Genomic DNA, 24,070 nt, shown 5'->3' with positions numbered 1-24,070 from the left:
CACTGAAGAGACATTATTTGTCGAAATGTGCATCTGGTGCATCAACATTGGCACCGTATAAGATTTACATTATGACCCCTGGGTCGAAACCTCTGCTGGTGGACTGTTAGTCCCCGAGGGTCTCTATAGCCCAGTAGCTAAGTACTTCGTTACTAGCTTGAAAATACGGGTGTATATTTAATTGCTGTTATAAAATTTAGACATTCATTTCAAAATTAAGGATTATCTCCCTCATGCATAGCTCTTATCCTTGGACGAATTTGGCTCCACTTTTTTGACACGCTGTTTTTTGGCTATATTTTGCTCTAAAACTTATAGTTATTTCGGATTTCAAATATTTCGGTTGAGCATCACAGAAGAGACATTATTTGTAGAAATTCGCATCTGGTGCATCAAAATTGGTACCGTATAAGTTTTACATTGATGGGCTTCACATTCGCATTCACTCCGGCACAGATAACCGTAATATCCAGGAAGACATACTTCTTTACAATTTGGTCCAAAGCTGCCTAGCGGGAATTCTACAACAGATTAAACTAAATGCAAAGTGAAGATAACGAACTGTGTATATTCATGAATCTAATTACATTTAATCGTTCAACAATGGCCACCTTTGAAACCCCAGGTGTTTCAACATTCTTCAAACATCTATATATCAACCCATGCTTTCTTTATAAACTGTATCTCTCAAATTTTGATTACTTTCTTGAATTTAATAAAATATTCATTTTAATACACTACTATTCATAAATGTCCTTCATTTTAATAATGTTATAGTAAATATATCAGAGTTGATCAAAATGTATATGTATTCTTTAATTGTACCTACCTACACAACTGCTAGTTCCTATATCAAAATATTCATTGTAACAGCAAGTATAGCTCAACCTAAGACAATTGTATAATCTGAAATTACGATTTATGTTAATCATGTATAAAGTTAGATTTATTGGTCATTTTACGAAGAAAATTGTGAAATTCATGGAAAATATCAAAAACGTTAAAAACAAAAGAATTGATTATGTAGCTATGAATAAAATTGTTCTTAAATGAAGTAACATATTAAATATATGAAGATTAACATGCACTTATTGTATTGTTAGAGCTCAATTCCTGACGCCCGATCTCCGACATAATTCTCCCTCATGCATAGCTCTTATCCTTGGACGAATTTGGCTCCACTTGTTTGACACGCTGGTTTTGGCTATATTTAGATCTAAAACTTCATAGTTATTTCGGATTTCAAACATTTCGGTCGAGCATCACTGAAGAGACATTATTTGTCGAAATGCGCATCTGGTGAATCAAAATTGGTACCGTATAAGTTTTACATCTGAAGAATAACACGTGCATCCATTTTAAAATTTTAAAAGCTATTTATCATCGAGGAAGATTTTACATGAAACCACTAGATAGGAAGTATACAGAAATTACAAAAATAGTAACTGGAATGGAGCATTAAGGCTGGATGGAATAATAATAATGTGCTTCAAGAAAACAAAATAAAATCGTTTATATTGGTCAAATTCCTTTATCAAAATACTGATATATATCAAGATTATTTAAGAAAAAAGTGATCATATTTTAGTGTTTTATATCTTACAGTTACATATCTGTTTTCATTTGTGTTCTTACCGGGTTTCCATACTTATGCAACAGATGACCAAAATAATGATCGTACAGCACAGAATGTAGTTCGTTAGATTTTTATTAACAAAAATAATCAGGGAAGAATATGTAAGAAAATGTAACATATAAATATTTAATTCAGAAGGTTAAAAGACGAAACAGATATAAAATGAATGTAATTTAGAGCATAAAGTCTATTGAAGACAAGAACAGCTGAGTAAACTACATATGAGTTGTGATTTGCTTGTAATCAACAATTGAGAAAGCGTGACACTGGCTTACTTGAACTCAGCGTATCCGAACAAAAAGTGACTGTGGATAGAGGGATCAAATCAACATTAGGTTCTTGATAAGGTTTGTGCTAGTTTTCGAAGGGAAATATGGTTCGTCATTACAGCCTATCATTGTGTCAAATGCTGTTTGACATGTTTCATACCCATTGTTAGACCGTTCGTGGCACACTGATTTTGACTATGGATAACTCCACTTACCTGATCAGGATATAGGACTCATGGCGGGTGTGAGCGGTCGACAGGGGATGTTTAATCCTCCTAGGCACCTGATGCGTCCTCTGGTGTGTCGAGGGGTCCATGTTTGCCTAACTATCTATTTCATATTGATTTTAGGAGTTAAGAGATTGATTTCTGTTCGTTATCTTCACCTCTCATTTAGACGAACTGGAGGTAGGTTGCTTTTTTACGTCTAGCGCGTGTAAGAGAAAATAGATACGAACTAGCATATCGATTTTGTTCAATTGAAAGACCTATGTGCCCTGACAAGGGCATACTTTTTCGAACCTTAAAACCAGCCTCATAGTCCTAATGGTTGTTGCCTGGAAACATCACCATGAAGTTCTTCGTAAATCTAACTCTTATCTCCAGATATTCGTGTCCAATATCAAAGTCATTGTGTGAATTCACCATGTTGCAGAAGTTGAAATTTTAGACCTCGTTGCAGACTGTATATAGAATTAAACAACTGAACGGTTAATTTTATGTGTCTCTTTTATTAATTGATGTAAAACTTATGCGGTACCAGTCCCCTGGGGATCCGGGTTAGAACAGGTCCTCGGTACCCCCTTGTTTGTCGTAAAAGGCGACTGAATGGGGTGGTCCTTCAGATGAGACCGCAAAAACCGGTCCCGTGTCACAGCAGGTGTGGCGCGATAAAGATCCCTCCCTGTTTAATGGCCATTAACGCCGAGCATAGGCCTAATTTTGCAGCCCTTCACTGGCAGTGGTGACATCTTCATAGAGTGAAATATGTCATGGGAATTCCAACAGACTGTTGGAAGACCTGATCACCAAAGACCACGATGATATTGTCAATGAGGAACTCTAGCATATTTGTTATTTCAACTTCAGAGTACTTGTGCATGGAATCAGAGTGGTGTTTTACAAAGTAAAAGCATCTTAGCATTACACATATGCGCTTGCATCTGACGTCATCATATGGCTGTTTTCAATATATCACGGATGAACTTTAATAGAAAATGAAAACGTAGCACAGTACCCCGAAATTAATACATCGGTTTCACTTGCAATAATGAGAGTATACCACATAAAGTTTATCAAAAGTGTGACTAGAAGCCTACCGCTTTCAGTAAGACGATTAAACACAAACTCATCTGTGTTGAACATTTTACACTGTTGTTGTACAGGCATCCCGTGGCATATATTTCAAATGCTCCACATTTGTCGATAATTATATGACAAAGTTAACAAATTATGTGTATGTGTCATCGTAACTCGATGTATAGTTATGACGCCAACAGTTTACTTTCATATTGATGACACGGTATTCATACGACAGCAATGAAACCTTTAAAATTTCTTTCTATCTGCATGATTAATTGTATGCATGAAAACGAACAGTGATCAATCTCATGACTCCAATAAGCAATGCAAAATAGAGAATTGGGCAAAGATGGACCCCTTGATATATCAGAGGTGGGATCAGGTGCGTGGGAGGAATAAGTATTTGCTGTCGACCGGTCACACCTGCCGTGAGTCTTATATATTGATAAGGTAAACTGAGCCATCCGTTGTTAACTTTAGTGTGATAAAAACGGTCTAACAATGGGCATGAAACACGCCAGATAACATTTAGCCCAATGATAGGTTGTATTGGCAAACAAGATCGTAATAACGAACATTGACATAGACACACCAGAGGTGGGATCAGATGGGATCAGGATATGATGTCAAATAACATAGTTTCTTTTTCATCGTGAGGAATGGTCGTGTACATTGTTGAAAAGTTATAAGTTTTGATGTTGTTGATTTGAGAACAGGTTTGCGATTTCAAATTTACAAAAAGTTCTTCGAATTTTTTTTACAATCCAGATATGATTTATACCTTTTCTGGCATATGTTGTGGCAAAGTACGTTTGAAGTTTCTTGTTCACAACTGTTCATATCTTCGTGAGGAGTAAAGGTAGGGACTTGGTAAAACTTTTATTCGATCCAACGATATATCTTTCTCTGTAAAGGTATTTTGTAAAGAATATGTGTATAACAGGGGATGCTTACTCCTCCTAGGCACCTGATCCCACCTCTGGTGTGTCCAGGGGTCCGTGTTTGCCCAACTATCTATTTTGTATTGCTTGTAAGAGTTATGAGATTGATCACTGTTCGTTATCTTCACCTTGCATAAGGAAGGTTTTTCTTTAATAACACATATGTATATTATTTCGAGTTATAAAAGGATTAGTTTTTAAAATATTATGAGTGATCTATTTTTCTGGAGCAGAATTATGAAATTTGGGTTGACCAACATCAACCATGTCAGTATAGTTTTATACGAAACAAAGCAGTTTCTTCCATCCATCTTTAATCCTTAATCTTCCTTTTCGGATGCTATTAGAGTAATTATGTATTTCATGATATACAAGTGGTGAAATATAAACACTGCCTCGGTTATTGATAGTTTTTATTCCTAGATGAAATTTCAAAATGGATGCACGCGTTATTGTTCAAATGTGTTTTATAATGGCGGAGATTATGTGTCAGGAAATGAGATCTAATCAGGATGATTGCCGCACGTATGTACATTTCTTAATTTCAACATCCTTTGATCCGTCATTTCAATTATCCAGCTAATTCTTTCATAGCTACATACTTTGTTAATCAATACGTTTGTAAAGCATGTCTTATTTTCCCCCAATTCTTGACATGCATGTTACAATTTACATCATGTTGAAATAGAACTTCGTTTATCATCAATATTAATTTTTATTTTGGATTATGCAAGTGGCTTAGGGCTAACTCAACTTGCTGTTACAATTACTATTTCGATAAAAGAACTGACAGGTGTGTAGGTATGTACAGTTAAAAAGATTATTCACATATTAAGTTTTCTTAAACATTTTAATAAACATAGAATCACAGAAATGAAACACATTCAATGGTGCCCAGGGGTCCGTGTTTGCCCAGCTATCTATTTTGTATTGCTTGTAGGAGTTAAGAGATTGATCACTGTTCGTTATCTTCACCTTTCATGGTATAAATATGAATTGATTAAATTTAATATGCTGTCGTCAATTCAATCTGATAAAGGAATTGCCAGTTGTGGAGGTACAAATCAAGGATTGGAATATAGGTATAGAGTTTCCAAATGATCATTGCTGTAGAGCTAAATGTCATTAGATTTAGATCCCATAGGCAAACCAGTGAAGATGTCGGGTGTCGAGAAGGAATAAACATCCCTAAGGCCATAGCAATGACCTTTCTCTACTGTGTGAATGCATACTGTGACACGCCACTATTTAGTATTTACCTGAAAAACGCACTGGAGCTCCCTGCATGAACGGCAAACCATAAATGCTAATATCAATTGAGACTGTTGATCCCCACCCCCCTGTACTATCAACTTATTTGTGAAAAGCTTCCCTCGATTTAAAAAACATGGTCGCAAGAATAATATGCCTTTGCGTATTGAATCATTTGAGAGACATAAACACTATATGCAGCTAGTAATGGGTACCTGTAAAGTGCGAAACGAAATCGAAACGAAACGAAACGAAATCTACCGAAACGAAACGAAATCTACCGAAACGAAACGAAACCCACCGAAACGAAACCCACCGAAACGAAACGAAACCTACCGAAACGAAACGAAACAGATTGTATAATCGAACTCTTTTAATTATAATAATTAAAAATGGTATCTCAGGCCCCTGTTAAAGTTTACTCATATAAATAAAATTCGCCTCCCCTTTGATGTAGGCTTTCGGCTTGACTGATACAAAGTTTTAAAAGTTGGAAAGGGGGGGGGGGTAAGTACAAAGCACATAAATACCAAGTGCAATTAGCTTCGGATCCATAAATTTCAGAACGGAAGGTTACAGTCTCACAGGTCAGAGGTCTGGGGAAACACACTAAACGAGGGATGGGGTCGTCGGCGCTGGATCCGCTTTTGGGCATAAATACATGTTTCAGTATTTTTGTTCTAAAGACAAATATATGTATACATGTGGATATTGTGTATTTGTATGTAGTATATCAAACGGTGGATTCTGAATATGTCCTCTCGTTCTCTTTGTGATTTCTGCTTAAAATTCCCTTGTTCATAAGCCTTTTTAGTTTACAAAATGCCGACCTCCTCCTAATATTATTGCATTAAAAAAATTCCGTTTTCCGTCCCGTTTTCAATTCCCCGTCTTAGCAACACCCCAAATGTCAATCTCTCACCAGAGGGCGTATTACGCTACGCTACAACGATAACTCTGGGTAGAGATTGCCCAAATGTATAGAGTTTTTCCATTATTGAAAGTACTCGCACCTCAGCAGTTAGAGATAAAATAAGAGGTTAAGAGCTCTTCCTGCTTTCAATTTTCTCAGACACCAGCTTCTTCCAACGATGTATCTATGCCCAAAGGCGGATCCAACGTCGGCGACCCTACCCCTCGTATAGTGTGTTTCCCCAGATCTCTGAGACTGTAACCCTCGGTTCTGAAATTTATGGATCCGAAACTAATTGTACATGTCATTTAATCAACTACGGATATGTACTTTGTGCCTACCCCCCCCCCCCCCCCTTCCAACTTTTAAAACTTTGTAACACTCAAGCCGAAAGCCTACATCAAAGGGGAGGCGAATTTTATTTAGATGTTTTAACTTTCACAGGGGCCTAAGATACCATTTTTAATTATTATAATTAAAAAAGTTCGGTTATACAATCTGTTTCGTTTCGTTTTGGTAGGTTTCGTTTCGTTTCGGTAGATTTCGTTTCGTTTCGGTAGATTTCGTTTCGTTTCGGTAGATTTCGTTTCGTTTCGTTTCGATTTTGTTAAATAAGGGAAGCTGACGATGGAGAAGCTGAAGTCATCCTGTTTATCATTAAGTTGAGTTTCAGTTTGCCGTTAACATTAGTGTTAAATGAAATATTCAATTGTTAACCAGATACTCAGTGGTGTCGTTTCTTTCTAGTTTACATATAAATAAAAATGAATGTTGTTAATCCATAAAACATCATTGATATATCTTGATTTCACATTACAGTGTAATTCCTAGATGTTTAAAACTTTTTTTTTCCCACTGGTTGACTTTTGAAAGTATCTGCAATGTCATGTCATCACTAAACACACAGCAAGGCATGTAAATATCACCTTTATGTTTAGAATCACTACAATCTATTATAAAGTCTGCGTAAAATCTAGAGAATATTAATGTTCAATATCCTGAGAATTTATTGAACGCTAACTTTGCATTACGTAAATTGTATGCGCCCGAAACATTCCGGGTATGAGCGTTCAATATTGACGTTACCGTAACGACGTAAACAAGCCAAAACGGCAGACGACGGTCCTCCAAATCTGACAGAGCTGTATTAGATATTTACTAAAGCAAAATGTTTTACTGTACATAAATTATGATGTCCCCATTTACAAAATCAGTTTGCTTCATGCATTAATGACGGGTTAAATATTGAACAGTTAAGAAATGCATGCTGATATTGCACACCTCCTTAGATTCCAATACTGATGAATTATCGTCTATTTTTGAGTAGTTTGAGTGAAAAGGGATATAATTTAACAACTAAATACTTTAGCTATATAATAAAAGGGTTATTGAACTTATATTGGTGAATATTGGCACTCGTTGGCTGTGAAAATGCACGATTTTGCGAGTGCATTTTCACAGCCAACTCATGCCAATATTAACCAATATAAGTTCAATAACCCTATAATATATTATCCTGAACTATACAATGATTTGTTCTTGAACGGTAGTACCTGTTTCGCAGATTTGCTCTGCTGGGAAAGGTGTTCTTTATGTTTGAATAATTCTCTGATCTCTAGCAGAATATAAAAAGGTTTTTAGACCAACATCCATCATCTGCTGTCTATGTTTCCCCAAAATACAATAGTTCACTCCATTCATTTTAATGTTCCTTTCCGGATACACCTTATGGCCTTCCTCATATACCAGTGGTGAAATGTAAATTATTCCTCGATCATTGATAGTTTTTTCTTGCTAAATATTTTTTTTAAATGGATGTGTATGCTATTGTTCAAATGTGGTTTATTATAGAAATCTTGCGTCAGAGAGTGAGATCTAATAATGATGATTGTCACAAGTATGTACATGAATCGATTTTAATATGCTTTATTCTGCCATTTCATTTTCTTAGTGATTTCAGTCATCAATCATTAGATTTCTAGAGAATATGATATTTTTTTCCTAAATCTTAACATGCATTTTGCGATTTTTATCATTTTGAAATAAAATGAGCAATTGATCCGATTTCAATATTCATTTTAATTTCGGATTATACAACTCTCCTAGGTCTAATTCTACTTGCTGTTACAATTATTATTTCGATAAAAGAACTGGTGGGTGTGTAGGTATGTACCATTTCAGACTACAGTTACATATCAAGTTCTCTTTAACATTCTAACAAACGTGAGAGAAATGAAAACATTTATACATATGAATGACTTGAAATAAAAAAAGACTGTTTTTAATTCACTCTAATTAAGGAATTGGCAGTTGTTCAAGTATAAAAAATGATCGATTTGGATCTAAATTTCAAAATGATATTGAAGCACCTACATTTTGAATGATGAACATTGCTGTAGCATAAAATGTAAATTCCTTTATTTGATCTGTTGCAGAATGTGCGCTGGGCAGCTTTGGGTGGAATTGTAAAGAAAGCTGTGTTAGTGGATACTACGGTTATCTGTGCCAAAAACAATGCGAATGTGATGCTCATTATTGTGACCCGGTTACTGGATGCACAGAATGTATGTTCTCCTATAATACGTTATGATTTATATCATTAACCTTTAGCTTGCAAATAATAAATAACAATATTTTTTTTTATATTTGTAGCCGTTCATGAGTACACAATTGAAGATATGTATCTAGCAGATTCTACAACGCAGTCCATCACACAGGAATCAGGAGCGATAGAACCCGTAGAGAAATTTCATACCACGCCTTGTGTGACCCGTGGTTCGTGTTGACCTTACTCTGAATTTCTTTATAGGAGTTATGAAATTGATCACTGTTCGTTATCTTCACCTTTTCATATACACGGGCAAAACTATTCAAATTGAACCCGACTTCTACTATACACTTCTACTATATGGTATTCCTGATGAAAAACATTCATGTCATCAGTACTAGTACCTACAGTAACTAGAAACCTCTCTTTTTGATATTATGATGTTTTCGTAGATTGATCACGTTTCGTTAGCATTGTTTGTACATCGTCGATTATTATTATTATACTTTCACTTCTAATTCCGTGCGTTTCATGGAAAACCAATTCATATTTTCTTACCTTAATAATCTTAGAATTCCTACGCCGCCGATTGATAATTGCACGCGCGACCACCCAGTAGCCAGCATCGTAAGTATCAGATCATTTTGACCAATTCATAACTAGCTTGTAGAACAATAAGTTTGGTCTTCGAAGCAGTTCACATTTTCGTTAGGAATAAAGGTAAGCTATTGGTAAAACATTTAACGGACTCTACAGCGAAACTTTCTAGGAATTGTCTGAACTTTGAAGGTGTAGTATTGGTACAATGATTCGAATTCATTCATAGAGTCGACGTAGACTATTTTTTACAACCAAAACGCCATTTCAAAGACTCTCGTCGTTTTGAAAAGAAATCTTGCGTAGACGATGGATCCTCCTAGGCACCTGATTTCACCTCTTGTGTGTCCAGGGGTCCGTATTTGCCCAGCTATCTATTTTGTATTGCTTATAGGAGTTATGAGATTGATCACTGTTCGTTATCTTCACCTTGCATTTCCAAATGTGGAATTCTTCTCAATAGCAGGTATAAAAATTTCAGTAAAAAGAAAGACTATATTGAAAACATATTTTAACGGAACCAAAATTTGTACCACGAGCTATTTGGGTTTTGTCTATACTTGTTGCTTATGAAACAAAATGGGGATATACAGCGTCTCCAATCTGAAAAAGTGTTTAGGCCTTCCACCTCATACTGTAAATGTATTACATTTGGCTGTGTATTCTATTTAACGCCTTTGGCGGAACGCCGCTTCCGCTAAATCAAGTGCATCGCTAAATGCCATCCGTCAATCTAGATGTTTAAAGTAATTCAGGAATGCGTTAAAACAAATCTACGCTAACTTGTTGAAAAAACGATTTCCGCCAAGTATCATACACGCCAAATTTAATACGTTTACAGTAGTTTTCCATAATCTTATAAAATGTGCATGTCTTACAAAGTTTTATTGTAACAAAAGCATACGGTTTTCTTACGCTCGAATTAAATGATATTTGTCTTCTGTTATGTTGAAGATGGCCATTTTGTCCAAGGAACTGAAATTCAACAGACCGTGAAGATGACTCTGGGTGTAGAGAAGCATGCATTCGGACAACTAAATTCGCTCCTTCCTCTTCAACGACTGCCGCATCACTTTTGGAGAATGATGATTATCATGATGATTATGATGATTGCACAATTACTTATTGTACAGGCTAGTATACGTAGGTCCAGTTGATGACATCGCAAAAAGCGAGGACCCGTGTCACAGCAGATATACATAAAATTCAGGTGTTTTATTGTGTATTATGTAAACACATCTGCAACGGGGTAAGCGGAAGTCGGGGATTTACACGAATCAGGTTCTCGCTTAAATGTCTGACTCTATACTCAATGTATTCCATCATCATTTCAGGGGGAATATGGGGATCACCTTTGTTTACCTTAGGGGCTGGATTGACCCTTGTGGTACCAATGGCAAGTTTTGGGCTTATCCTTGTATGGTACCAAGGGAGGCGGGATAGAATGAGAACCTGAGCCAGTACTTGATTTCCAAATCACATGTGGTATTGTCTCTTGTTATGGTACCAGGAATTCTCGCTCATCATGTTCAAATGTGGGTGTGTCTTTTGCCAGTTGATGGAGGCATTTGGTGATTCTGCGGTTTCCGCCTGGGTAACTTATATAAGTGGATCGTAGATTGTGTCAAATAATCGCCACAAAGTTGTAATATTCAAGTTTTTTCATTAAAGTGTTGTAATTTTATATGTTTTGTCATGTTTATTTCTGCATCTGGAATTATTGACTATTTTGAGTGTAGTTTCCTACAGTGGACGACAAAGCAGAACAGAATGAATGAATAGCTACCAACATGCAGACACCCAGTACGTAATATAAAACGACCGGTAGTGTGTGTCACAGAAATAATCGATAAATAAAGAAATTTTGGTACGCAGTTTAGAAGAATCATAATGGGTATCATGAAAATAATCGAAAAAGGTAGATACCCGCTTAGGTAATTCAGGACGATGAACAATATGTGCTATTGAAATAATCGATAAAGGCAGATACTCCGGTACATAATTCAGGATAATTAATACTATGTGACATTGAAACAATCGATAACTATAGAAATTTTATCCATTATAACAGACTCTTCCTGTTATGATTCTTTTCCAGATTTGTCAATTGGTTACAATTAAAACTTTTCGTTGATCATCAGTGTATTCTATTCCTAGATTGAATTATAAAGTGTTTGTGAGTGTTATTGTTCAGATAGGGTTTACAATGTTTCAGATAACAAACTCTGATCATGATGATTGTTACAAGTATCAACATTGAGTCCGTCTTCTTATTCTAGCATCCATTCCACGGTACATACACAATACATAATAATGTTGTTGAAATACGTAATATTTTCCTTAATATTCTGAGAAGTATTTTACATTTTTCATCATTTTGAAATCAAATGAGCAATATATTATATTTTGTTTATCATTTATATTAATTTTTGTTTTGGATTATGCAGTTTCCTTAGACATCCCTCCACTTGTTCCTACAGTAAACTTTCCCATAAAGGCATTCGTAGCTGTGTAAGTATGTACTGTACATCAGTTTTCTTGAATACTTTAATAAACATACATAGTTTCAGTTTTTAATAAATAAAAAAAAACATATGATATATATTCTTATTAATCCATGGAAAAATAAACTAATGTTATTATTTCTCAATCGTAATTTACCACTATCTAGATGTCTGAACAATAATAAAATACTGACGTGCCAAAGATTGACTATATTTGTGCAGTTAAATTGAATCAGATTTAATCTAATATGTTGAAACATGTCTCCTTTGCAGCTTAGGGTAGAACTGTGAACATTGCATAAACGGATCTTTCGGTTTTCTTTGTGAAAGTGAACGCGAATGTGCTGATCACTTTTGTGAATGAGTTTGAGGGGTTAAAAATGTGTGTAGCTCTCCTCAAATAAGACATCTTTAAATTGATTCATATTTTGAAAGGTCGATATAGCCGGCTTACTCCTCCAATCCCATCTCTCTATTTGCCTAACTCTTAATTTTGCATTCCTTATAGGAGTTATGAGATTGATCACTGTTCGTTATCTTCACCTTTCATATTGCTGATTTGTGTTATATGATGTTCCTGTAAGATTTTACATACTTCTTCATAAAGTACTCCTTTGGTTATAATTACAGTTCATAATATTGAAATAATTAGTGTTTTAAAAATTTAATACTAGAGGTCATCACACAGGAAGTAGAGGTAGAAGTCACAGAGAAACATGCTCACATATAACACTCAAATTCGACTCCGTTTGCCTGATCAAGATATGGGGCTTATGGCGGGTGTAACCGGTCAACAGGGGATGCTTACTCCTCCTAGGCACCTGATCCCACCTCTGGTGTGTCCAGGGGTCCGTGTTTGCCCAACTATCTACTTTGTATTGCTTGTAGGAGTTATGAGATTGATCACTGTTCGTTATCTTCACCTTGCATACTACACACTCCAAAGCAGATATTCCTGCAGAGAAAGTCATATATCATCATGAAATCAATGATTGGATGCCAGTAAGAGTCACTTTGATTGGATCTGTATTTATAATCTTTATCTTTGGATATATTTTACCTTATGAAAACAGCATGGTAAAAATTAAATCTTCTCAGCAATAATTGAATTGTTTTAATCTTAAATGCAAATACGCTATGTTTCCTTTTAGGTGAAAAACTATTTCAAAATATCCGATAAAAATAGGTAACGCATTAATTGTCTTACATTTGTCTTTCAACCGCATGAGATTTACAAATCGTCATGAAAATTCTTGCAAAGCTCACCATTATTCTGTTGTTATGAAATATTATCTCATGTATAGAGGACGGCAATATACATCATCAAGATATTTGTGAAGACCAGGTCGTGGGTACGAATATAGCTGTCGAGGAGCAATCAGGTGATTCCGACAAAATTCGCTAATCAATAATTGTGCCACTAGGTTCAGAACATCGACTGGTTCAACTTGTATAAGAGGTGAAACTTGTGGAATCGGAATTCAAACGCAGAAAAACGTTCATGATAAATATAACATCAAATGTGGATATAATCATCTCCAGTTGAGGAGAATGAAAAACAGTGTTATCAGTATAAAGATACAAAACTCAGAACACGTGGTTCAGAACCAGGAATTTTATGTGTCATTGAATACACCGGATACAATGCCTATGATCTGCACAACTTGGAAACACATTCTCTCTGAAGCCTAAACTCGACTTTGACAATGATGATCAAAACACAGAATGTTCTCACATTATCATCCGATGCACTTCAGAACAGAGATTTGTGGACTTTCATGAAGGTGTCCCCAAATCAGCTACACGTACTTAGGGAGTTTTTGTGACCAGAGAAGTAGAAAAAAACGACAGGGAATAGACACTGGTGAAAATTCATAAAACATTGTTAATTATCAGCTATTCTCAGCATAATTAACACACTGATACATGTAAATGAACACCGACTGACAACAACAGTTTAAAATGTATTCGCCATAATTGTACTTTCACAGCATGTTATGTAATTTCATATTTGTTTTTATTTCAATGATATTGTGAGCTGCTGTCATATCGAATAAAACAATATTGAATGTGTAATTGATAGTATGAGTTACCGTTCTTCTATACAGTTCCCACCTTTACTTTTCTCGTGCTCTGAGGGAAAATATTCAGACTATTGCGTCACAACATATATGAAAAGTGGTGTCAATCAAATATGGATTGTTAAAAAATTCAAAGCACTTTTGACATATTTTGAAACAGTTTTGTGGTGTCATATTTTATTCTACATAATCTAACATATTTCATATAACATCCAACGATATTGAATGAGTCTCATAACTTACCTAGAAGTATACAATAAGTAAATAGACTCATTGGATAATCACATGTAAATGACAAGAGGTCAACAAATAACACAAAAGGTTTTAAGTTTTTATTGTAACTCAGGAATCACATTCATCTAGTAAGGGTCGAGGGGTTCACGTGCATTTATGCGCGGGTATGTTAAGGCATGTCATACTCCATTTATGTACGCAAGTTGCACAATCTTTACAATCTATCCTACACAGAGGGAAGGAAATACTAAGTTTTTATATTTTTTGTAACACACATAGTTTATCAAAAGTGTTGTTAGAATCCTACCGTTTTCAGTATGGCTTAATTTATGTGGGAGAAACCAAGGGTTCACTTAAAAGAATATGGGGGCACAGATTTCAAATTAATAATGGTGGTAACCAACTTCTCTACAAGCATTTTAATGCACCAGACCACTCCATCTTGTCCATGAGGGTAAGGATTTTAGAAGAAAACATCCATCACACAAACAATCCAACATTAAGCACCCCTTTTCGTAGACAACGAGAAGATCACTGGATCAGGACCCTAGGCCCTGCATTTCCATATGGATGCAATGTATATGATGTGAGACATTTGACTAATCCACAAGGAAATAACGTGAATTTAATAAGACTCTTTCCCAATACCCAAAGATGGAAACGCAGTCATGTACATCGTTCATATAAAACACCAAGTATAAATGATGCCATGTTTAATTCACTTTTGCCTTACGTCAACAGACAATTAGGTCCACATCATCTTCGTACAAAACTTTACTCTATTCCATCGAGAGTTTTACACACGTTATTTAAAGAAGCTATAGCTAGTCTATACTTGGATTTTTCAACACCTGAATATAGCCTGAACTCTATGCTTATGGACGTTGCCTACCACAGGCTCTTTAAACCAGAACCAACCATGGATGATATTCCTTCCAAATAATGCTGCGAATTCCTTAAGCTCAAATTTACAAACAAAGGAATAGATGTCGTCAACATAAGCAACATTTTTCGTCATAAAAGGGTTCAGTCGTGTATTCCAACGTATTTCAAGTTCAAGTCTACACCCTGTATTTCCTACAGCTATACTTCTACTATTGCACCCAAACTTTTTAATTATTAACTAATTTTGTAGTGCCTAGATATAGACCATGTTATACGTAATCCACCAACATGTTCTTGTTCTTCATCTTCTTTCAACTATAGTCCAGCTGGACATGTCATAACTGATGATGTTGATATAGTTGAAAATGAGGACCTCAAATCACTTATTCTAAAAAGTCCTAAATACAGAGAAACTTGGTCGATTAATTGGCGACAGAACTTCATCTCTATTATGAGTTATGTCGATGATTATGCCAGACGATGGGCTAAATATGAAAAAGAAGAACTTGATACATTGTCAGAATGGGCTAAAAGCATAAAAGGGATATTAAAATCCCGCATTAGACACATGAAAACAAAAGTACGTACCATCTATTCTTCTGTGTTTATTAAACCAGAAGTGATAAAAGAATTAGATAGGTTACATGAGGAATATGTTTTGATTTCACCTGACAAAGCTAGTAACAACATTGTCTTTGTTTGTAAGGCTCATCATTACATCTGTATTTTAAACGAACTTCGCAATAATTCCACTTTTGGTATTCATACTTATACTCCAACTGCCCTTTAAAAAGATGAAATTCTTCAAAACCATGCTTCCGTTTTAGACACATTTAATATCCCAATCAATGGGTCGAATGAATATGAGTTACTGTATCTATACTGGATTTCTAAACTACTACATAAAAATCTTTACAAAAAAAGATACATTGCTGGATCCAGTAAGTGCTCTACCAAGCCCTTATCTTTGCTCCTCACGAAATTATTAACAGCTGTGAAGGAGAAACTTCATACTTACTGTGCGACTACATATATCAGAAGTGGTGTTAATCAAATGTGGATTCTAAACAATACTAAAGAACGTTTCGTAAACTTGAAATCACAGAATTTTTCCCAAATCAATAACATTAAAACCTATGACTTTTCAACACTATACACGACCATTCCTCACGATAAATTAAAGACTAGACCTTTTGACATCATAGACAGTTTCTTCTTCAATAAAAACGGAAAACTGAAATATTCATATCTAGTGATCAGTCATTCAAAAACTTCCTTTGTTAAACACCACTCTAATTCCACGTACAAGTACTCTGAAGTTGAAATAAAATATATGCTAGAGTTCCTCATTGATATATATTCGTGGTCTTTGGTGATCAGGTCTTCCAGCAGTCTGTTGGAATTCCCATGGGCTCGGACTGTGCTCCTTTGTTAGCTGACCTGTTTATATATTCATATGAAGCAGAATTTATTCAAAAAATTCTATGCGAGAAGAAAAAATATCTCGCTGTTGCCTTCAATTCGATATTTCGATATATCGATGACGTTTTCTCTATTAACAGTAATAGCTTCCATTCATATGTCGATTTGATATATCCCTGTAAGCTCGAAATAAAGGGCACCACAGAGTCGTCCACTTCTCCTTCATACTTAGATATTTTATTGAAAGTAGACATTAACGGCAAACTGACAACTCAACTGTATGACAAACGGGATGATTTAAGTTTCTCCATCATCAACTTTCCATATTTATGTAACAACATTCCATTATCACCTGCATATGGTGTTTATATATCTCAACTGATTCGATATGCAAGAGCTTGTTCTGGGTATAGTCAGTTTTTAAAACGAGGTAGGCTACTGACAAACAAGTTGGTAGTACAGGGGTTTCAACAGTCTCGGAGTCAGCATTTCGCAAATTCTATGGTTGTTATAACAATCTAGTTCGTAAGTACAACCTCGCATTGGGTCAAATGCTGTCTGACGTGTTTCATGCCAATTGTTAAGCCGTTCTTGGTACACTGATTTTGACTGCGGATAACTCCGTTTACCTGCTCAGGATATAGGGCCCACAACGGGTGTGACCGGTCAACAAGGGACGCTTATTCCTCCTAGGCACTTGATCCCACCTCTGGTGTGTCCAGGGATTCGTGTTTGCCCAACTAGTTATTTTGTATTGCTTATAGGAGTTATGAGATTCATCACTGTTCATTATCTTTAACTTGCATTTCACACTAGGGGTGTACAGGTTTTTTTTTCAAGCTTTCATAACAGACAAATCTAGCAGTTATTGCCGTGTGCGTAATTGTATGACCTTTCACATGGTATATAGAAAAGGCTCTAAAAGTACTTGGTGTAATATGAAAAGTTTTCAATTTTATTTCAGTGTGTGGCAGGGAAAATAGGTTGACATGCTAAATGCAATGTTTTTCCATTCAAACAATGGTCCTCAATGAAATCAACATACTTTGAGAATATCAAAAAATTATTAGCGTTTCACATAAATATTCCATATATCCTGTGGCATATATTTCAAATACTCCACATTTTGTCGATATTTATATCACATAGTTAACAAATTATTTGTATGTGTCATCGTAACTCGTAACTCGATGTATAGTTATGACATCATCAGTTTACTTTCATATTGATGACACGTTATTCATATTACAGAAATATCACCTTTAGTATTTCTTTCTATCTGCATGAATTATTTTATGCATGATTGAAAGGCGAAGATAACTAACAGCGATCAATCTCAAGACTCCAATAAGCAATACAAAATAGAAAATTAGGCAAACATGTACCCCTGGATATATCAGAGGTGGAATCAGGTGCCTGGGAGGAATAAGCATCCCCTGTCGACTGGTCACACCCGTCGTGAGCCCTATATATTGATAAGGTAAACTGAATCATCCGTTCTCAAAATCAGTGTACTAAATATGGTCTAACAATCGGTATGAAACACGTCAAACAGCATTTAACCCATGATATGTTGTTTTGGCAAATATATCATTATAACGACCATAGACTTTCGGAAATGCTGACTTTAAACGGAACAGTTGAAACCCTTGTAACATAAACTTGATTTTCAGTAGCCTGTCGCAATTTAAAAACTAATCATACGCAGAACAAGCTCTTGCGTATCGAATCAGGTGAGATATATGAACACTATATATACGAAGGTTGCTCGATATATAATGTGTATTGTACCACAGTGCGATAACGCTTTGCATGGTTTCACGAATAATGATAGTCTTGAATTGCTATATCCAATATCTTCCCAACGGTATCAATGTGATCATTTAGCTCAATATGGTGTTAAACTTAAAGTCGTTTCAATAGAGCCAGTCGTTGACCACTGTTATAAAAGTAGTTGGAAAACGTGGTGAGAATATTGAAGAAATCAGAGCTTATATAAAAGTTTGCACAAAACTCGTTCATTCAGTAATGCACATTTTTACTGAATGTTATGGGTCTGATAAGGTATCTTATGAGACAGTTCGTAGGCGGAGAACGAAATTTCTGACTGACACAGAGTCTGCCAAAGATGCAGCAAAATCTGGCCGACCTGTGACTTTAACAGACAAGGCAAATGTCTAAAAGTCAGGAAAATTATTGAAAGTGATGACAGATACACGATTCGTGATATTGCCCTTGGCTCAGCCATCAAGCAGTGCCTCAGAGTTCTACCTAAATCAGCGTACCGTGAGGCATTTCAGAAATGGATTCCGAGATTGAAATTATGTATATCAAACCGCAGAGAATACTTGTAATGTTCATTTCACTATTTGAGTCGAATACTTTTCATATATTGTACAATACACATTATGTATCAAATGGCCCTCGTAGGTGAAAATGAAATATTGTTGCAGGAATATGGTAAGTTGACGTTAGAGTAGCTGAAATCATCCCGTTTGTCATCAAGTTGAGTTTTGAGTTTGACGTTGGTATATATTTTCAATAGAATATCTAAATATGAAGCAGAGGTGGATGACTTTATGGCGTCGTTTATTTAGAATTAACAGGAAGATATCGAATCTACATATGAATGAACGTTATTATTGTAGATAGATAAAACGTCATTGATATATCTAAATGTCTAATTGAAAGCCGCTGCAAGAGATGTTTTCTTCTGTTTTTTTTTAAAGTTTTTAAATTCATTCTTCATACAAATATACAAACAGGCCAGCTAACAAAGGAGCAAACGTCGTGTCCATGGGATTTCCAACAGACTGCTGGAAGACCTGATCAAACTCATTGAGGAACTCTAGCAGATTTTTATATTAAAACTAAAAACAGACTACTTGCGCCTGGAATCAGAGTGGTGTTTAACAAAGTAATTTTTCGGATGAATGATCACTAAATACGAATATTTACTTTTTCCATTTTTCTTGAAGAAACAACTGTCTATGATGTAAAATAATGTAGTTTCCCTTTCATCATGATGGATGGTCGTGTAAAGTGTTGAAACGTTATACGTTTTGATGTTGTTGATTTGAGAACAGTTTTGCGGTTTCAAATTTTAAAAAAAATCATCAGAATTTTTACAATCCACATTTGATTTATGCCTTCTCTGACATATGTTGTGGCACAGTACATTTGAAATTTCATGTTCACAACTCTTAATATATTCGTTGGGAGTAAAGGTAGAGACTTGGTAAATCATTTATTCCATCCAACGATGTATCTCTCTCTATAAAGGTATTTTGTGAAGAATATGTGTATAAGGAATGTTTATCTTTAATAACACATACGTATATTATCTCGAGTTATAAAAGAATGAGTTTTTAAAAGATTATGAGTGATCTATTTTTCTGGAGCAGAATTATGAAAATTTGGTTTGACCAACATCAACCATGTCAGTATAGTTTTATACGAAACAAAGCAGTTTCTTCCATCCATCTTTAATCCTTAATCTTCTTTTCCGGATGCTATTAGTGTAATTATGTATTTCCTGATATAGTAGTGGTGAAATGTAAACACTTCCTCCTTGATTGATAGTTTATTCCTACATGAAATTTCAAATTGGATGCACGTGTTATTGTTCAGATGTGTTTTATAATGGCGGAGATTATGTGCCAGGGAGTGAGATCTAATCAGGATGATTGCCGCACGTATGTACATTTCTTAATTTCAACATCCTTTGATCCGTCATTTTACTTATGCAGCGATTTTCTTCATAGCTACATACTTTATAAATCAATAAGTTTGTAAAGTAAACCTTATCCCCCCCCCCCCCCATCTTGACATCCATGTTACAATTTGCATTATTGTAAAATAGAGTAAGCAATGGATTCTACTTCGTTTATCATCAATATTCATTTTTATTTTTGATTATGCAATTGTCTTAGGTATAACTCAACTTGCTGTTACAATTACCATTTCGATAAAAGAACTGGCAGGTGTGTAGGTAAGTACATTTAAAAAATTATTCACCTGTTAAGTTTTCGTAAATATTTTAATAATCATAGAATGACAGAAATGAAACACATTCAATGATATCCATATGAATGTATCAAAATTAATTAGCTGTATTCAATTCAATCTGATAAAGGAATTGCCAGTTGCGTATCTACAAATCAAGGATTGGAATATAGATCTAGAGTTTCAAAATGACCATTGCTGTAGAACTGAATGCCATTGGATTTAGTTTAATTTGTTGTAGAATGCGCGCTGGGCAGCTTTGGTTGGAATTGTAAAGAAGACTGTACTAGTGGATACTACGTTTATCTGTGTTGCAGTGAATGCGAATGTAAAGCTCATCATTGTGACCCGGTTACTGGGTGCACAAAATGTATGTTCTCCTATAATACGTTATGATTGATATCATTAACTTTTAACTTGCAAATAATAAATAACAATATTTTTGATACTTGTAGCCGTTCATGAGTACACAACTGAAGGTATGTCTCTAGAATATTCTACAACACAGTCCATCACACAGGAAGCGATAGAACCCGTAAAGAAATTTCATACCACGCCTTGTGTGTGTAGTCGTTCGTGTTTGCCCTACTCTAAATTTTGTATTGATTATAGGAGTTACGGAATTGATCACTCTTCGTTATCTTCACCTTTTTATATACAAGGACAAAATTATTGAAATTAAACCCAAGATATACATATGTACTATACACTCTAGAAAGAATGTTTCTGATGAAAAACATTCACACCATCATGGCATCATTCATACCAGTACAATTGCCTACAGTAACTAGATATGTCTCTTGTTGATACCATGTTTTTTTTTATAGATTGATTGAGTTTCATTATTATTGTTTTTCCATCTACAACTGTCATTTTATTTTCACTTCTAATTCCGTGCATTTCCTGAAATACCAATCACTACACATGTTAATGATCGTAAGAATGCACGGTCCGCGGGTTGAGAATTGAACGCACGGTAATCCAGTTGCTTACATCGTAAGTATCAAATTATTTCGAGCGATGAATAAATTGTGTTACAATGGGTTTGGTTTCTTAGCACAAAAGCATAGGATTTTCTTGTATTAAAATTCCATGATGATATATATATTTTGTTATGTTGAAGATGACCATTGTTTCCAAGGAACTGTAATTCAACAGATTGTGACTCTAAGTGTAGAAAAGTATGCGTTCGGACAACGAAGCCGAATTCGCTCCTTCCTCTTCAACGACTAGCGCAGTACTTTTGGAGAACTTAACAATCATAATAAAAATAATCTTTATTTATTCAGCATTGTATTATTAATTATTATAAAAGGTAGTTTACATTCTAACCCTCTCTTCAGGGCTAGAGCATAGGTCTTCAATATCCCTTGGTTATCGGAAGAGGAAATTAAATGGAGTGGTCCTTCTGCAAATACATAAGTCCCGTGTCATGGCAGGTATGATACAATTAAGAACTTTCCCTGCTCTTCGGCCGTAAGAGCCGAGAATAGGCCAAAGATTCGTATCCCTTCACCGGCAATGGTTAGGTCTCCATATCAGTGAAAAATCCTTGAGCAATATACAACCAACCAACACATCGATTAAAAATATGTACCATCAAACATGAAAATATTACAGACAATTCAAAAGCATATACAACCTTCCTCAAAAGAGATAATAACAATTGCTAAGCTGATTTAAAAAATGTTAATGTTGTGCCATTTCTAACAAACTCTGGTGAAGTGTTCCATAAAGTTGCTGAAACACGTAGATTTAAAAAGTGTCGAAATTGTGCAAATTCTGATACATACTGGAGAAGAGTTTCGTAAAGCTACTGCCGAAAACAAATCTTAAAACATATTCTGTTTGACTCTTGTAACATGAATAAAATAATGATTACTATATAGATATTAATATAAACCATTTCACAATTTAGTATCTGTATGAGACATTACATTTAGTATCTACGGTAGTGACGACTGTGAGTATAGTTTCCTACAGTGGAGAAAAAACCCAGATTGCAATGTTCAGCTATAAACATGCCAACACCCAGGTATGTAATACAGGGCGATCAACAGTGTGTGTCATATAGATAACCGATAAATAAAGAAACACAGGAACGTAATACAGGACAACCAATAATGTGTGCCATAGATATAACCGACAAATAAAGAAACTCGGGTACTTAATTCAGGGCAATTGGTAGTGTGTGTCATATAAATTACCGATAAATAAAGAAACCTGGGAAGGTAGTACAAGGCGATCAATAATGTGTATCATAGAAGTAACCTATAAATAAGGAAATTTGGGTACGTAATTCAGGGCAATCAATGATGTGTGTGATAGAAATAACCGATAAATAAAAAAACGTCGGAACGTATTTAAGGCGACGAATAAGGTGTGTCTTATAAATAACCGATGAATTAAAAAATGTGTACTTCAGTCAGAGGTTTTTTTTATAGAATTAGCCGATAAACGAAAGAAACCTCTACTTAATTCAGGACGATCAACAGTATGTGTCATTGAAATAATCGATACAGGCATACCGCGGTACACAATTCAGGGCAATCAATAGTACAGTACCCGCAACGTTATTCTTGACATGATAAACGATAAAACACGATACACGCACGATAGGATAACACGCACGATACGATAGGATACACGCACGATAGGATAGGATACACGGTAAACCTGATAAACGCAAAACCTGATAAACGATTTTCACGATAGACCTGATAAACGCAAAACACGATAAACGATCTTCACGATAAACGGAAAACCTGATAGAAATGTTGTAAATTTATAAACAATTTAGACAGAACGAAAGTTTGATACGTACAAAATAATTACATTATGTTAATAATAATATTGAAAGATTTCAATACTCAATATATACCTAAAGCATATAATTTATTATCCACGGTTGTACGTTTATTTTAGTTTAATTTTTTTTTTCTATTTATGTTTTTTTTTAAACGTCATTACAGCTAAAATCCGGAAGCTAAACTATATACGGTATTGAATTCATTATTTGATATCTATATGAATTTTCTCAGTCAATGATTCTAAAACGTACATTGTCACCTTGAATGTTTAATGTATGAATCATACAGGGAGTGATTGATTTTTATCTTGCTTAACGTCTCGCTCGAGAACATTTCACTCATATGGAGACGTCATCATGACCGGTGAAGAGTTTTTAAATTTAGGCTTATGCTCGGCAATTATGACCATTGAGCAGTGAAGGTTTTTTAGCGTGCCACATCTACCGTCTGTTTTTAATGTCATCTCCGAGGGCCCGTGGCATTCACACCTGATGCCGAGCGTTTAGCAATTAAACAGGGAATTAACAAAATGTAATATAATGTAGTGATATCATGCTTCAATAGCTCTCTTATTCTAATGTCTATTATCTTGGATATTAAATAAAACCCAAGTAATATTTTGTGTGTAGCGAGGAGGGGGGTTAATTTACATCAAGTTCTGAGTTCACCGCTC

General features: G+C 35.1%; 1 protein-coding gene across 2 annotated transcripts; it reads left to right on the top strand.

The window, feature by feature from the left end:
- The first annotated feature begins 8,700 nt into the window (after positions 1-8,700).
- On the top strand, positions 8,701-22,020 carry LOC125664502 (cell death abnormality protein 1-like). 2 transcript variants are annotated; one of them, XM_056150843.1, is made up of 6 exons: positions 20,192-20,277; positions 20,515-20,573; positions 20,829-20,957; positions 21,043-21,066; positions 21,529-21,583; positions 21,711-22,020. In XM_056150843.1, exons 1-6 carry the CDS (start codon positions 20,213-20,215, stop codon positions 21,712-21,714), a joined length of 336 nt encoding a protein of 111 aa, XP_056006818.1. In that variant the 5' UTR covers positions 20,192-20,212; the 3' UTR covers positions 21,715-22,020. The 2 variants fall into 2 exon arrangements, 1 of the variants encoding a protein (XP_056006818.1); XR_008798932.1 differs by lacking the exons at positions 20,192-20,277; positions 20,515-20,573; positions 20,829-20,957 and adding an exon at positions 8,701-8,875 and having other exon boundaries at positions 21,043-22,020.
- The last annotated feature ends 2,050 nt before the right edge of the window (positions 22,021-24,070 follow it).

This window comes from Ostrea edulis, chromosome 1 (assembly GCF_947568905.1).
Source record: "Ostrea edulis chromosome 1, xbOstEdul1.1, whole genome shotgun sequence".
NCBI lineage: Eukaryota > Metazoa > Mollusca > Bivalvia > Ostreida > Ostreidae > Ostrea > Ostrea edulis.
This window is presented reverse-complemented; position numbering and strand designations above follow the sequence as displayed.